This window comes from Podarcis liolepis (assembly GCF_965112155.1).
Source record: "Podarcis liolepis genome assembly, chromosome: 15".
Classification (NCBI taxonomy): Eukaryota; Metazoa; Chordata; class Lepidosauria; order Squamata; family Lacertidae; genus Podarcis; species Podarcis liolepis.
The window spans coordinates 23,570,464-23,586,660 of NC_139566.1; the positions used below are offsets into that span (position 1 = coordinate 23,570,464).

At 49.3% G+C, this 16,197-nt stretch overlaps 2 protein-coding genes across 6 annotated transcripts in view; one reads left to right on the top strand and one right to left on the bottom strand.

Annotated features, from left to right (window-relative positions):
- The window catches only part of CCDC60 (coiled-coil domain containing 60), a 63,974-nt gene extending 59,287 nt beyond the window's left edge, over window positions 1–4,687 (top strand). For 4 of the 5 annotated variants that reach the window (XM_083478607.1, XM_083478611.1, XM_083478609.1 and 1 more), the window contains 3 exons: window positions 660–791; window positions 1,520–1,709; window positions 2,300–2,511. In XM_083478607.1, the coding sequence (XP_083334733.1) occupies window positions 660–791; window positions 1,520–1,709; window positions 2,300–2,461 (484 nt within the window). In that variant the 3' untranslated portion in view covers window positions 2,462–2,511. Of the gene's footprint in view, window positions 1–659; window positions 792–1,519; window positions 1,710–2,299; window positions 2,512–3,915 lie in introns of those variants that run through there. The other variant, XM_083478608.1, reaches the window with a different exon arrangement.
- Window positions 4,688–5,192: 505 nt separating this feature from the next.
- GCN1 (GCN1 activator of EIF2AK4) overlaps window positions 5,193–16,197 on the bottom strand; it is a 63,873-nt gene continuing 52,868 nt past the window's right edge. Inside the window, exons 51-58 of the mRNA XM_083478394.1 lie at window positions 13,649–13,879; window positions 12,081–12,274; window positions 11,762–11,876; window positions 10,210–10,306; window positions 8,568–8,716; window positions 8,311–8,418; window positions 7,093–7,311; window positions 5,193–5,889 (exon numbers count right to left, since the gene is read on the bottom strand). Coding sequence (XP_083334520.1) covers window positions 5,764–5,889; window positions 7,093–7,311; window positions 8,311–8,418; window positions 8,568–8,716; window positions 10,210–10,306; window positions 11,762–11,876; window positions 12,081–12,274; window positions 13,649–13,879 — 1,239 coding nt within the window. The 3' untranslated portion in view covers window positions 5,193–5,763. The remainder of the gene's footprint in view (window positions 5,890–7,092; window positions 7,312–8,310; window positions 8,419–8,567; window positions 8,717–10,209; window positions 10,307–11,761; window positions 11,877–12,080; window positions 12,275–13,648; window positions 13,880–16,197) is intronic.

The following is a 16,197-nucleotide window of genomic DNA, read 5'->3' on the forward strand; positions in this document are numbered from 1 at the left end:
CTGTTGGTAAAACCTCAGTGCCTAGAACTTGCCGATCGCATGGTCGGCGGTTCGAATCCCCGCGGCGGGGTGCGCTCCCGTCGTTCGGTCCCAGCGCCTGCCAACCTAGCAGTTCGAAAGCACCCCCGGGTGCAAGTAGATAAATAGGGACCGCTTACCAGCGGGAAGGTAAACGGCATTCCGTGTGTTGTGTTGCGCTGGCTCGCCAGATGCAGCTTGTCACGCTGGCCACGTGACCTGGAAGTGTCTGCGGACAGCGCTGTCTCCCGGCCTATAGAGTGAGATGAGCGCACAACCCTAGAGTCTGGCAAGACTGGCCCATACGGGCAGGGGTACCTTTACCTTTACCTTTACCTTAAACATTATGATGCACCGATATATCACAGTGTCTGAAATAACAGTGTGACTATGTAGAGGCAAACAGGGTAATGTCCTGGCAACTGCTACTACTTAGGGAAACTGTCCCCCTGCATCCCCGCTAAAAACCCCTCCTGTTTTTACTCTGCGGCTCCCAGCTTCAGCCCTGCCTGTCCTGCGTCCCTATGGCCCTGTCCCCAGAACAGGGCAGATTTGAACTTGCAGCTGGGTGGGAGCTGGCAATCACACCTTGCTCAGAGGGTTCACTTTAAAAAACAACAACACGTGAGCTAAATTGGCAGGAGGCGAGAAGAGAAGAGCACGAGGAAGTACCTGTGCCTGAGTCGCATCACCAAGTTCCGAAAAGATCTCGAGCGGATGAGGCAGTCGATGGTGGGGACGGAGCCGGAACAAGACGCTGAGTCCGAGAACTGGTGAGGAAACGGGTAAAGGGGCTTAAAACCAGAGCGCTTTGCCACGAGGAGAGTGCAAAACAAGGTACTGGCATCAGGAGCCAACTTCCTAAGAACCTCGGCACTTGCATTTAAAAAACAAAACCCAAAGTTTCTGGCTTGTCAGGAGGCAGTTGAAAGCACAGAGGCATTTACAGGTGACCTCCGGGAGTCCAGGAATCTGAGCAGTCACAGGAAGTCGCTTCTCAGTGAGCAGCAGGCATGTAAAAAAAAAAATTCCAGCGGGATAAAAATATGCAAAAACGGTGGACAAGGTGTTTTAAAACCAGGAAGTGGGCAGAGTTCTGCCCTTCCATCTCAGTTTCCAGTAGGCAGGTGGATATGGCTGGATAGGTTTTGCCATTTCCCATCTTAGGATTTTGCAGCCTTAAGACACCACCTTGCGGACCTGCCATGGGCATTTGGTGGGGGGGAAAGAAACTGTTTTGACATACAGTTGCTCTCCATCACATTGTGGAGGAAATGCCATCTTGGAAGACCCTAACAATGTTTTCCAAACTTGGGTCTCCAGCAGTTTCTGGATTACAACTCCCATCATCCCTAGGTAGCAACCCCAGTGGTCAGGGATGATGGGAATTATAGTCTGAAATCAGCTGCAGACCCAGGTTTGGGAAACACTGGCCTAACAGCACACCACAAGCTGTCCAGGACACTTGCGTTGAAATGCCTGTTTTCGTATCTGTTCCAAGGTTCTCCACTTTGCTGGCCAGGATCCCAGATGACGTCAAGAGAGACCACCGTACCCAGAAAGTCCTAAAGAAACTGGAGAGGTTTGCGAGGAATCCGGACTTGCGCATCCGACCGCCTACCTTCCTGAAAGTGTTGGGGGAGCTTCGGATCTGGGAAATCTGCTCTCCGGACATCTGCGCAGCTGTGGAGGTGAGAGATGCGAGTCTGTCTGAAAGGGCCGAGAGAGCCCAAGGCAGATTTGCTCATCCCTGAGCTTCTCCATGACAAGAGAGAGAAAACAAATTCAGTTCATTAGGCTCTAGCTCAAGGATCCTGGTAAGAAATCTTTGGCCTTCTGGGAGGGATGCTGTGCTCTGCGGGCCTCTGCTTCTATCCAGAATGATTTAGATTACCTTTTTAAACGTGCTCAGAGGGCTCCACGTTTGTTTTATTGGAGCAATCGGTACAAAGCCTCTGCAAGATCGGTCAGCGTTATTATTGACACCTTGCAAAGGAGAGAGCTGAGAGAGGCGTTTCCTCCTCTCCTCTTTCTATATAAATCCTGGAAGCTCAAGGAGGGTCGCACAGTGGAATTGATCTAGGGTAAGATTAGCATGGACAATTTCACATAGTGCACCATTGAACTCCCAGGATGAAAAATATACCCCCGAAGGCCCATCAAGTCCAGCATCTTTCCTGTGCTCATTGTGGCCAAGCAGATCCCCTTTCTCAACCCTGGGTCCCCAGATGTTGTTGGACTACAACTCCCCCCTTCCTCTGGGCTCTGTCTCCTGTCCTAGGTCATTGAGGACGCGGCGGGCTTGGAGCTGCTTCAGTACCACCTCGAGAGGAGAACACCTGAGTTTGCTAAAGAACCACCCGAGGCAAAAGGGGGCAAGGGGAATCTTGGACAGCAGAGGAATACTATTTCCCGTTTGTCTCGAGTGCCTCCGGGTGCATGAGAACAGAGAACATCCAACAAAAGATATCCAATACAGTTCCTTTCACATAAGTGCCGTGGTCCTGCAGGCTTGTTTTTAGAAGCTGCTCACACACCCCTCTCCTTGGGTACAAGCAATTTTGGCAGGTGGAGAGGAGGGGGACGACCTTGTGTGGGAAAAGAGCCCAAGGGTCCTTGTGTTTTTTTCTTGTTTATACACACAGCCTCTTGAATCTGCTTTTAGGTTTAAAGGGAAAAGGAAATTTGGGGGAAGATGATGCACACACACCTTACATTTGCCCTCAATGGCATATTTAACTCGCCTTGTGCTGGATGTACTTGTTTAGACTGACAAGGTATTGAAGGGAGGTAAATCTGCAACTAGGAGAGTTTCCTGACCAGTCCTGAACAAATGACTAGATGAGTGTGATTTGGATCTGCAGGGAACAACAGCAGTAGCTGCCTCTTACCAAGTCAGACCCTTGGGCCCATCTAGCTCAGCAATGTCCACACTGATTGGCAGCAGCTCTCCAGAGTTTCAGGCAGGGCCCTACTTGGGAGACAGCAGGATTTGAACTTGGGATCTTCTGCAGTTGCCCTACCACTGAGCTACAACTCCCCCCTGCTGCTGAACTAGTGGAGGTGCAGCTAGAGGGCTATAGCAGCAGAGGCAGAGGGAACCCTCACCTTCCCTGGAGTCCAGAGTTCAGCCTTGTAGCTCATAAGCCAGATCTCCCACCAGGGTGACATTGCAGCAGGAATGATGTACCACTTCCAAACCCACCTTCCACTTACTTGTCCCTCAACCACAAACTCGTTTTGTTTCCGGCAATTCAAACAATACCAGTGCCAATTCCACCAATTGCTGCCCGTTTGGCTTCCAGTAACCTGGTTAGGAGGACCCGTTCCTATAAGATATCCACCCAATAGACGGTGGGGAAACTAGTGTAGAGCCTAATCGCTCCTAATTGGGCTGTTTTTAAAAAGGATGCAAGTTCCAGGTCTTGTGCAAAACCTCTTCATCACTTTTGCGCAAGACCTCACTCTTATTATTTCAGGAAATGAAATGGGCATTTGCCTGTTGCCCCCTGAAAAAAGCAGACACTTCCGTTTTGCCCGGTGTGAAGCACAGTGGCCGAGGCTGGTAACAATTGCCATTGTGCTCTTCCTGGAGATTTTTGTTTATAAAAGATGTATACATGCAAAGGTATAGCAACAACCTCATGCATGTAAACAGCAGAACCAAAAAACAAACCAGAATGGTATTATCAGAGTTCAAGGGCAAATTCCAGCCAGGCAAGAAGCACTCAAGGGAGGTGCAAAGCAGGACAGGTGAGGGCTTAGTTACTAAGGCCAGATAGAGAACCCTAGAGAGCCACATTTGGCCCCTGGGCTAAAGGTTTTTCACTCCTGCTCTGTGGCCTGTATGTTTCTCCTTTACAACCTGTCACACATTCCCTCTCGCCTCTTTCTTAGTTCCTGCGTGAATATATTGTGGAGATGCCCATGGACGATTACAAACAATGGTTACAGTCTCGAGTGACAATCCCTAAGCGGGCACACAGCGCTCCACCGATATGCTGAAAGCCCCCCTCCCCGCAAGGGCCGGGTCGAAAAGACTAAGGACAAGGGCTTCATGTTTTATATAAAAAAAGAAATCAGACACGTGCTGAGAAAGAGCTGGATGAAGCCGACACCTGGAGTGTCTACTTGGAGAACTGTACTCTTGCTCATACGCCTGGAATGATGCGTGGCTAGGGCCCAAGGGCCACACTCTAGAACCCTCTCAAAAGGCTGGAATTGCTCATTCTCAGAAAGGTTCATTTGGAATTGCATCACCATCGCTTGCAGCTGCAGGCTCAAAATGACAAGGAAGAGAATTGAACAGCCAAAGCCATTTTAACTTTTAGATGTTTAATATAATTTGGGACAGGAGGCGTGGAATTACGTGCCTGTGGCAACCTGCAGTTTAGTGAAGGGAGCGGATCCCTTTGCTTGTGGTGATCAGCTCTCTGCTGAAAGGGAGCAGATCCCTTTGTTTATGGTGATCAGCTCTCTCTGCTGAAAGGGAACAGATCCCTTTGCTTGTGGTGATCAGCTCTCTGCTGAAAGGGAACAGATCCCTTTGCTTGTGGTGATCAGCTCTCTCTGCTGAACGGGGCAGTTCTGAGGCTTCAGACCAATGCCAGCATTTGCAAATGTTTTGTTATTTCTGTATGCTTTGAATTATTAAAAAAATTGTTTTAGCAGTATGCATTCCCAGCGGCTTCTCATCCAGTTAGTAGAGCATTAGACTCTTAAGCTGAGTGTTTGAGCCCCATATTGGGCAAGACTCCTGCATTGCAGGGGGTTGGTCTAGATGACCCTCGTGGTCCCTTTGAACTCTAAAATTCTATGATATACTGAGCTTCCACTTAGGGATCCAGTATCAGATAACACACCCTGTCTCCTACTGCCATCTTCTGTACAAGAGAGGGATCTTACCGAACAACCTTGCACATGATTTTTAAGCAGGGCTGGTGGTATTTCAAAGGTCAGTGCTCATGATCTCACCAACTGACAGAGAGGAAAACGAAAACCTTGCTAAGGCATTTGCTAAAAATGATTTCACTATCCAGTGAAAGTCCTTATGATCCTGGAAGCACATCACTGGATTCTAGAAAACCACAAGTAGCTCTTTTTAATGAATTACAGCAAACCATATCTGTGCCATGCTGAAGTGCGTATCTGCAAATAATGCTTTAGCACCACAGTTTCGTTTCAAAGCTTTTTATTAAACTGTCACCCAAGCAGCCTAATTTTCATCCCCCTTTCGCCTCTAATTTCTGAGGCTCTTTAAATTAAGTTTTGATTTACAGAATTTGCAGCCCCCCGAGCTACAACAACAGCAAATCAGCAGTACATCAAAACAAACTGCTCAACTTCCACAGAACTCTTTAATTCCACTTACACAGAGTGGGAATTGCTCCTTTAACACAAAGGTGGGGAGGGAGATTCACAACAGGACCAACTACCAATTACCGGTTCACAATTGATAGGACTCCTTCACCATGTAATTCTGTGTTAAAAAAAAAAAAAAAAGTTGGGGGAGCGGAGCCAAATTCTATTTATTTATTTACTTAACCTATCAGAACTCTTATTAAGGCTATTCTGGTTTACTTCTTTATTAAAATACTCCGGAAGCCCTTTTTTCTTTGTTTTCCATAAGCGCCCATCAGAATTTAGCATTTTCGAAAATGAAAACATTTCCACTGGTGTTTTGAGTTGTAATGTTGATGCAGTGATGGGTAAGGAGGGCCACCTCTCCCTTCTGCGCCTTGAAAATCACGTCAGGATCGTGTCGTCAATCTGCTCAATGGAGTCGGCCTGGCTAGCGAGCTTCTTCAGGGATCGACGGCAGCTCTCGTTCAGCAGTTCCAGACTGGCGGCATCGAGGATCTTGGAGACGGACTGCAGGAAATAATTGTTATTAGAGGAAAGGGTGTGTGGTGTGGGAGGTGGCCACGAAGCCTGCTTCTGTGGCTCATCATGGCGACAGCTAATGCTCATTGGGACTGGCAGGGGGGGAAGCAACGAGATCAGCAATAGGTGGAGCTAGAGCCATGGATGGGCACAGCCACCCTCTGACTGGTTGTAAGAAGAAGGTAGGCGGGTGGGGGACTGGCTAAGGGCAGGTGGGGATTGGTGGGGCAGGGCCCTGTTTGCCCAAATGGACCACAATTAGCACTATTAAAGCTAAGGCTAAGTGAAAACCCTCTTCCTCCTGTTCTGCGTCCAATTTACAAGTGGCAAACGAAAGCAGCGGTTAGGAATCTGGGGAGGCAGCAAACATTTCTGAACAGGCAGCAGCAGAACTTTCCATTCTATCCCTGTATACCTGAAGGAGCATCTCCACCCCCATCGTTCAGCCCGGACACTGAGGTCCAGCTCCGAGGGCCTTCTGGCTGTTCCCTCACTGTGAGAAGTGAGGTTACAGGGAACCAGGCAGAGGGCCTTCTTGGTAGTGGCAGCTGCCCTGTGGAACGCCCTCCCATCAGATGTCAAGGAAAGGCCATATTTACTAGAGTCTAATGTGCCATCTAATCTAATACACCCCTCGATTTTCAGAAGCTTGAATACCCAAACGTAAATGTGCCGTCGAATCTAACGCGCACCTTAATTTTTGTGGCGCAATTTAGCCAAAAAAAGGTGAGCATTTGATTTGAGTAAATACGGTAAATAACTATACAACTTTTAGAAGGCAACTGAAAGCTGCCCTGCATAGGGACGTTTTTAATGTCTGGTGTCTTACAGTGGTTTAATTTGTTGGAAGCTGCTCAGAGTGACTGGGGCAAGCCGGTCAGAATGGCAGCATAGAAATTATAAATAATTATCATCCCTAAACAACGTGACACCGCGATGCGGCGTCATTCTGAGGGGGTAGCTGGAGGTGGGGGAATGGAGGTCCACCGTTCCGTATCAAGGGGGTGAGCAGAGAGGACAGAGGCCACACACTACAAAGGACTTGGCTGGCGTTACCACCAGCACAGAACCGGGAGTGGGAGATTTTTATAACTTAGGAAGAAGATGCTTCTGCCAATTAGTAGAGAGCGTGAGGAAGGGAGGGGAGAGGGGGAAGAGAAACTGACTTCCTCCTCCAAGATGGGCCAATACCTGAAGCACTTCCTCGCCCTCTCGCATCTTCAGGAGGTTGACGATGGCCTGGTCGCTGTAGGCCCTGACGCTGGTGTTCTTGTCTTTTGTATTGTCCAGAAGCGCTTTGAGGATGGGCTTCATGGTCTGGGGATCCAAGGGAGGGAGGGGGCTTTTGTTGGCCCACCAGAGCATCTTCTCTGCCACTAACTTTATGTCGCTGGATGGATTCTGAAGACACTGCAAGGGAAAACACACACACACAAACTTCAGTTCCGAACAAGAAGCTAATTTTTACTAACAAAACAATTCAACACAAACAACTACAGGTTGTCCTTAGAAAGAATAATGATATTTACAAGTTACAATTCAGAATTAAAAGCAGTGAAAACACTTTACAGTCACAGGACACCCGCCGTCAGAAAACAGTCAGTGGCGGCAACAGGCCTGTCAGAAGAAAAAAGTGTTTGTGTGCCTGCAAAAGGAAAACGAAAAAGGGGCCAGCCTAGCCTCCAGTGGAAGGGAGTTCCCAAGTCTGGGAGCAGCCACTGAGAAGGCCTCTCTCCTGGGCAATAGCTAGGGGATAATACAAATGACTTCATTGTATCCTGATACAATTTCCTTCTTCTGACACACTCGGCACCTCTTGGCCCTCACCCAGGACTCCCAACTCCCCATCCTGGCTCCAAGCAAACTCATACATCACCCCGCTAAATCTCACAATGAAGAAAGTTCCTGGAACCTGCTGGTATCGCTCAAGCCTCTTGCTCTAGGGCAGGATACCAAGTGGGCTGCAAGAGTAGTTCAACATGGAACCTGGGGGCTGCGCACTGCCTTGTTCTGCCAGGCTGGGGGTGGGGAGCGAGGTCAAAATTTGACACCCCCCTCAACCCTCAATGCTGCCTTCCCAAAGCTGGATTAAGCACTGTGCCAGGCTTTTGGAAGGAGGCATGAGGCTCTGGCAGGGTCCTAGAGCCCCCCCCCATTTCCCCAAAGCTGGGGTGTCAAATTTTGCTGCGGTCCGCCATAAAAAAGGCGTCAAGGGCTACATGTGGCCCTCAGGCCGTGCATCGGACCACTCTGCTCTAGGGCTTCCATGCAGGCTCTTTGTACACAGCAAGGAAGGTGCCAGCAAAGGACAGGCCACAGTCCTGTGCTCATCCAAAGCACATCTGGCTGGTTCCTGGAAAGCAGATCTCTGATTACCAGCAAAGTCCATACATTCAGAAAGGGGCTCACCTTAATGAAGAGGTTGGAGAGTTTGGCGGGCAGATTTCCCCCATTGGCTTCTATGTGGTACTTCATCAGGAAACCCATCCCTCTGATGCCACTGATCGCAATTGGGATCTGGAGAAGAAGCAGGAGGAAAGTGACATTCGGAACTCCTTGCCACTGGATCTCACAACCTCGAGGCGGTACTCGTTTTGTCTTTCAGACCAGGGCCTCCTGGATTTAAGGCCTAACACCCGACAGCCATGCTGGAAGGAGACGCTTACCCGGTCCGCAGTAGTATTGCTAAAGATCATTTCATGGACGCTGTTGCTGTATTTGGGGGCGCACACTCTGCTGGGGGCCACGCTGACAGCCACGGAAAGCGCCAGGCTGCGCCCGTGCCGCACCATCCAGTCAATGCCAGAGACGTCCGCTGCAGGAGTGAAGGAAGAGAGTTTCTGAGCCTGGCATCAGGCCAACACTTCCTCTCCCCCGCAAATCTGGATGGCACCTGTATTTTCAGGATGCCAATCATTTTAAAACAATGGTTCCTAAACTGGGTGGTACTGCCACCTGGGATTACTGAAGGGGGCACAAAGAGGCAGGGGGGGTCACAGGAGGTGTAAATGGCTATCCGACTTTGAATAGCTGTTAGGACCACGATACCTCAAGGACCACCTCTTTCCATATGAACCTACCTGGATCCTGAGATCATCTTCTAAGACCCTCCTTCGTGTGCCTCCTCCTCGAGAGGTCTGAAGGGTGGAACACAAGAACGGGGCCTTCTCTGCAGTGGCTCCCTGTCTGTGGAATGCTCTCCCCAGGGAAGTTTGCCTGGCGCCTTCATTATACACCTTTAGGCGCCAGGCAAAAATGTTTCTTTTTAACCAGGCCTTTGGTTGATCCGGTTTACATCCTATGCCCTTTTAAAATGTGGTTTGGGGGGGGCTATTGGGTTGTTTTTGTTTTTATTAGGTATTTTGTGGTCTTATATCTTGATTTTACTCTGTCAAATGCCCTGAGACCCCCTGGTATAGAGCAGTATATAAACTCAATCAATCAGTGATCAAGTTTGTCAATTTTGTTAAGTTAACTAAATAGTCTTAATTGCATACTGAATAAATGTGCAATTAATTGTTACTCTTTTGAATTTTATGGTGTTATTATCTTCCTTAGTGGGTTGCGGGAACTGCTATTTTGAACAATGCTTTTTTTGGAGGGTAGGGGGCACTGGGAATGTGTTTGTGCAACCGAGGGGGCAATGGCCTGAAAAAGCTTTCCCAGTGTAAATTTAAAATCCGTAACTTAAGAACTGAACCAGGGCACTCCAACCAACTGAACCCCTAGCATGCCACCCAGTCTGAGGTCTGGGGCACTCCATTACATGCACAATGACAACAATCATAATAATTTTTACAGCCTCCTAGTGGACAGAGAAAGGGACGCGGGTGGCGCTGCGGGTAAAACCTCAGTGCCTAGGACTTGCCGATCGTATGGTTGGCGGTTCGAATCCCCGTGACGGGGTGAGCTCCCGTCGTTCGGTCCCAGCTCCTGCCCACCTAGCAGTTCAAAAGCACTCTTAAGTGCAAGTAGATAAATAGGTACCGCTTTATAGCGGGAAGGTAAACGGCGTTTCCGTGTGCGGCGCTGGTGCTGGCTCGCCAGAGCAGCTTCGTCACGCTGGCCACGTGACCCGGAAGTGTCTCCGGACAGCGCTGGCCCCCGGCCTCTTAAGCGAGATGGGCGCGCAACCCCAGAGTCGGTCACGACTGGCCCGTACGGGCAGGGGTACCTTTACCTTTACCTTAGTGGACAGAGAAGACAGTACTGTTTCCCCACCCAGGTCTGGACCACTCTATGGTGACAAGCTGAGAGGACACCTTTTCTGCTCCTGGGAATCATTCTGCACCCCCTGCCAAAGCATACCTAGCAGGTGATTCTGGAGAACGCTGCCAAGTTCTTCTTCCGACAGAAACGCACACAGCTCTGCCAGGCAGCCAGCGGAGGCCATACGGGTGGCATCCTAAAAGGAAATATTTCAAGTAACATTGAGGCTTTCCAGCAAAACAGAGGTTCTAGCAGGAACACACTTGGGTTTCTGTAGGTTCTGTTCCTATACACTTAATGCCTGGCAAAAGAATAGCATGAGGTCGCCCTCGTACCAGACGCCCCCTCCCTTTGAGAGCTCTTCCGCATTCACTCTCGTGTTAATCACTCGATTTTAAGGGGTGAGTTCATTTTGCGAAAGAAATGAAAAAAATGAATCGAGTGAGGCCCGGGGGGGGGGGGGGAACAGGGAAGAGAGGACTTGTTGAAAGTCCTGGGAAACAAACTCATCTTGTATTAAGGTGGAGGTAAAGAAGATTGAGAGAAGACTCTCCAACCTTCCTATCCTGTGCAGGTCTGATGCTGGACTGGTGTACCCTTAGGGCTGCTGTTCTCACTTCTGCCTTCCCACCCTTGGGGGATGAGACATCTTTCCTCCCTCCCTCCCCCTACAGAGATAGAAGAACAAGCAGGGCTCTTTGCACCCCCCACCTTAGTTAGATGAAAATAGCCTAGTTCTATCAACTAAGTATTTCCTTTAATAAATGTCCCCGTTTTCCTAAATGCAAAGTCTCCACGTGATCACATTCAGGGTGCTGCTCTAAGTGGAGATTCATTGCTAAGCTCGACTTCAGTCAAGACCAAATCCTATCAAGTGCTGTATATGTGGCCCTGAGCTCCTTGGAAGAACGGGAAGAGAAAAAGGTGGTAATATTTTTTTTGCACAAGAACGCACAAAGCTGCCCAGAGGCCCTTGGCCCATCTGTGACTACAACCAGCTGTGGCTCTCCAAGGCTGGAGGCAGCGTCCCTTTAGGCCGTCGCTGAGCTATGAGCCTTCTCACAATATAGGGCAGATCAGCTTCCGCAAAAATCAAACTACCGTATACTGGGGTATAGGCTGACTTTTTCAGCACGTTTTTAATGCTGCAAAGCCCCCCTCGGCTTATACTCAAGTGAGGGTCCTTTCAGGCTGCTCTTTCCTCCTCCACCACCTTTGCCGCTGGCGGCGGCAGCAGTGGAGGAACGAGCAGCCCGAAAGCAGCCCTTTTGGGCTGCTTGTTCTTCCTCCACCACTGCTGCCACCACCAGGTTTGTGGTGTGGTAAACCAGCTTATACAGTGGTACCTTGGCTTACATACGCTTCAGGTTACAGACTCTGCTAACCCAGAAATAGTACCTCGGGTTAAGAACTTTGCTTCAGGATGAGAACAGAAATCAGGCGGCAGCAGGAGGCCCCATTAGCTAAAGTGGTACCTCAGGTTAAGAACAGTTTCAGGTTAAGAACGGACCTCCAGAACAAATTAAGTTCTTAACCCAAGGTACCACTGTACTCGAGCCGTAAGTTTTCCCAGTTTTTTGTGCTAGAATTAGGTGCCTCGGCTTATATTCGGGTCAGCTTATACTCGAGTATATCCAGTAATTAAAAATACCTCGTCGTGTCCCAACATGCCCAGGAGCACCGTGGTGATGTTCTTCCTAACAGCAGCGTCAACTTTAGCACCAGCGCTCTGAGTGACGAACCGCAAGGCCTGCAGCATCGTGTCCCTGGAAAGCAGGAAGAAACGTTAGGTCTGCCAGCCGGTCAGGGACAACCACTTCCTTCAAGTCAAGCCTAAGCCTTGGAAATCCTGCCTGGGAGAAGTCCCTCGTCACAGGATACCCCTCCTGCCCCGAGCCAAGAGACAGGAAGCAACCACTCCGCGTGGCTTTTGGACCCCCGACACTTCAGCCCCCCAGAATCTCGCTTGCCTGATGCCAGAATCTTCGCTGGTTCGGATGCCGTTCAGCAGCTCGGTGAACAGTGGGTCGACTTTGGCATGCATGGCAATCAGCTTCCCCAGGGCATCGGCGGCCTTCAGGCGGACAATGCGGTTGGGGTCTTGCAGCGCCTTCGTGAAGGTGGTTTGCAGCTGGGGCAAGAACGGCTTCAGAGCAATGCCCACCTGTAACGTTGGAGAAAGTACATCAGCAGAGCCGACGGCAAAAAAGCGTGACCCCCACTTCCAAGAAAACATGGCAGCCCATCAATTCTCTGGTTTCTGATTCAAAGCCAACGCAAAAGAACGAAGCACAAAGAAGAGCCTTGTGGACTATTTTAAACATAGTGGGTTCTTCCTGGAATTTCTGAGCGCACCCACGGGATTGCTTTAAAGGGCAAGTTCCGAGGCTCAGACTCGTGGCCCTGAAATTAAGAGTCTCATGCTCTCCCGACTGAGCCAGCCCAGCAAAAAGGGAGAACAGATACTTTCTTCTAGTCGCCTTTGGCAAGTAAGCATCTCTTAGAGGTGACTAGGCCAGGAAATGTGATTTTAAAAAACTAAATGTCTCTTTTTTATTGTCAGGGAACTGACATCGGAGTCAGAGGCGGAGGCGAGGCTCTCAAACGATGCTGGAGAAGGGCCCAGCAGGGGGAGAGGCGGCTCACCAGCTGTGGAAGGAAATCAGCGTAACACCAGGGATAAAGGGGGGGCCCCATGGGGGAATCAGCGAGGGGGCTCTAGGACTCCTCGCCGGAGATCAGCGAGGAGAGCACGGGTCCTCCGCTACCCACGCCCTCCCTGCGCAGAAGACTTCCGCGCAGGGAGAGTAGGAGGAGACTTGGAGTCAAACAACTTTTATGCTGGAAAAGGTTTAAGAAACGCCGACTGACGGATTCTGCCAGCGACTGAACAGCCACGAAGTGTAGGGCTGTCCAGACAGAAAAGGTTTAACAAGGCAAACTAGCCAGGAGTGGCACCAACTTGCGCACGAGTAACCCCTACATTTATTACATTTATGTATATGCTTTTTATTAGCTTACTATTACAACACAAACACACACAACGAACACTTTTTTTAAAAAAACAGATACAAAACAAATAATAAACGTATATCCCTATTTCAGTTCTTATTCTTTTCTAATTGACTTCCTTCGTCCTCAACGTGGGTCTAATGTCATATTTGGTAAACTGTTTCTTTCTCATTTCCTTTTTCCAACTTTTCTTTATACTTTTACACCCTATTTTGTTTTGCAAAAATCACTCAAAGCAATTTGAGTAAAGGCCTCTCTTTCAGGCTACAAATCACTAACATGGGGGTCTGTTGTGGGACAGCAATCTTGTGATTTCTGTTGGCTTGTTTGCCAGGCTGATCTTACTGGGGCTGCTCCTCAAGGTTTCGGCACTAGAGGTCTACTGTGAGTAGGAAAGCTGGAGGAAAGAAGCACACAGCTTCTAAGCAGGGCTCCTAACCTTCAATGCAGAGGATCTCATTCTGATAATACCGTTCTCAAAAAGTTTCTCAGCGCACAGCGACCGCCCAAAGCGTTTGCCACTTACCTTCGCCAGCAGAAGGCTTAGTGTCTCAAGAAGAGCCACCTTGACGTTCCAGCTGAACCGGTCTCCCAAGATACGGATGAGCGGCCCCGTAATGCTCACGACAGAGGGCTTCAGGGCTTCAGCTGAGGTCAGTTTGATCACAAGCCCCAGCGCCTTGGCCGCCTCCTCCTTCTGCTCCGAGCTGCCCGTCAGGACTCCCTCCCGAAGCACAGGAAGGATGGACGTCACGCCCTGTGTAAAAGGGGGGGGGGACAAGACAAGTGGGGAAATAAATGAAGAGGGAAGTCGTAAGAGTTTTGTGTTTTATATTGTGTAACTGTCCTGAGACCCACAGGTATAGGGCGATATCCATATAATAATAATATCATCATCATCAAACCTTTTATTGGCATCCCATACAAACATCCAAAACAAATCAATACAGGATTACCACTTCCCCACTGGCACAAAACATTTGCTAAAAGAAAGGAGGCAGAGCAGTCTATCGTCACATCTCTAGGTCTCCAGGGAGATCAGACGTCTGCAGTGTATTTCGACAACAAAAAACCAAATAGAGATCTTTAGCCACTAACTCGGTGATCATTCCCCAGTAACAGAAAATGTATGACCTCCAACTCTGGTTTCCATTTGGGGATACAGAGTTGATCTAGAAATTGCTGATGAGATCAGCACATAGTTTGCAATTAAGAAACGTGTGTAAGGGTTTCTGCCTGGTGGTCTTCACATGGGCAAGTTCTTTCTCCTTCCACCCTGCCTGAGAACCTTCCCCAAAGGAGGTTTGATGGATTTGAATTAAACCTGGCCAGCGAAAATGCCCTTCTTTCTTGAGGGTTAAGCAGAAATTCAAGGTAATTGTGGTTAGTTTCATGTGCCCAAGAAAGTTGAAAATAAAGAGGGAGAAGAAGAAGAAGAAGAAGAAGAAGAAGAAGAAGAAGAAGAAGAAGAAGAAGAAGAAGACGACGACGAAGAAGAAGAAGTAGTAGTAGTAGTCCCTTTATGCTCTGCTCAGCTAGTGGGGGAAAGCAAGCAGAGAAAGGGAGACCTCGATCTGCTCCTAAGGCAGCCATATTCACTTCTCTCTGTTTGCTTTGCCTTCTCTTGACCAGAGAGGGGTTTTCTTTTGCGGTTCCAGTGGTGTCTCTCATCCAGGTGTGTGGGCCAAATGTGGCTCTCCAGGCTCCTCTGGCTGGCTTTCAGGGCTCTCCCCTAGACCTGCACCCTCCCTAGCCACGCCCTCTTTCCCAGGCCTCACCCCTCAATGACCCTGCTCTGCACCCTCGAGTGTTTTTTGCCTGGCTGGAAAGTGTCCCTGAATTCTGACCATGTCTCTTTCTTGCCTGGATGGAGGACAGAGAGGGGCATGTGAGTGTGGGGTAAGACTAGCTTCCCAAACAATGGTACAATCTGCACCCATTTCTCTGCCCGCTTTTGCCTCTGGCTCCACCCACTCATCACTGGGCATGCAGCCCTTGGGTTGAAAGATGTCAATCAACTAATCATCCTGCCTGCCTTTTCAAGGAAGTCCCTTGACCAGAGGTTTTCAACCTTTTTTGATTCCACGGCTCCCTTAACCAACTCCATTCTTTCTGCAGCACCCCTGTGGGGCTCAGGATCCCAGTTCTGTCACCCCTTGCCTGCAGAGCTGGCAGCCCCTCACCCTTTTTTGAACACTCTCCCTTGTGGAAAAAACAATGCTGTCCAGGGTTGTAAAGACTGCAGAGAGAATAATTGGGTGCATAGATCAAATCTATGCTATCAGGTGCCATAAGAAAGCTGCAGAGATAGTGCAGGATAGTACACACCTCGGAAATTATCTCTTTCAGCTTCTGCCTTCTGGAAGAATGTATAGGGTTACAAAGACCAGGACTAGCCGCCTGAGAAACAGTTTCTACCCAAATGCAATTCTGGTTCTAAACGCAGTATAAGGAGTCTCTATAGTATATTGTATTTTTAAATGGGGTTTCAGAGTTTTTAGGGGTTTTTGAATGTCTTATGTAGATTTTTCAATTTCATTGTTCTGTATGGGACAATGACAATAAAGATATCGTATTGTATCGTTCCTTCAGCCTCTTCTCCCTTCTCCTTGGGAGTCCTCCGGGCAGCTGCTACAGCCATCCCTGGTTCCTGAGCTGCCCACCCCTGCCCCAAAGAGAGGTGCCTCCTCACATTGCCCCACAAGGGCCTGGGAAGCACCTCCTGACCCGCCCCAGAGGCATCATTCACATGCGGAGCTTGAAGCCAGAGCTGCTGCAACACACAACTGTGCAAGTGTTTGGGAGGCAGAGACACGAGAGGGCATCAGAGGGAGGGAAGGAAGGAAAGAGGGACACGGACCAGTGTTGCCTGTGGCACCCCTGACCCTCATTCAGGGTGCCACAGCACACTGGTTGAAAACCACTGCCCTTGACCACCACCACCCCAATTCTCTCCCTCTCACGGCCAGAAGGAGGAAAAAAACACCTAGGGTGGCAGTCCTGCCTTGCACTCTTCTCGAGAGATTTTTGCGGCCTTAACAATAATAAAAACAGAAAAATGAACAATGGTTAAAA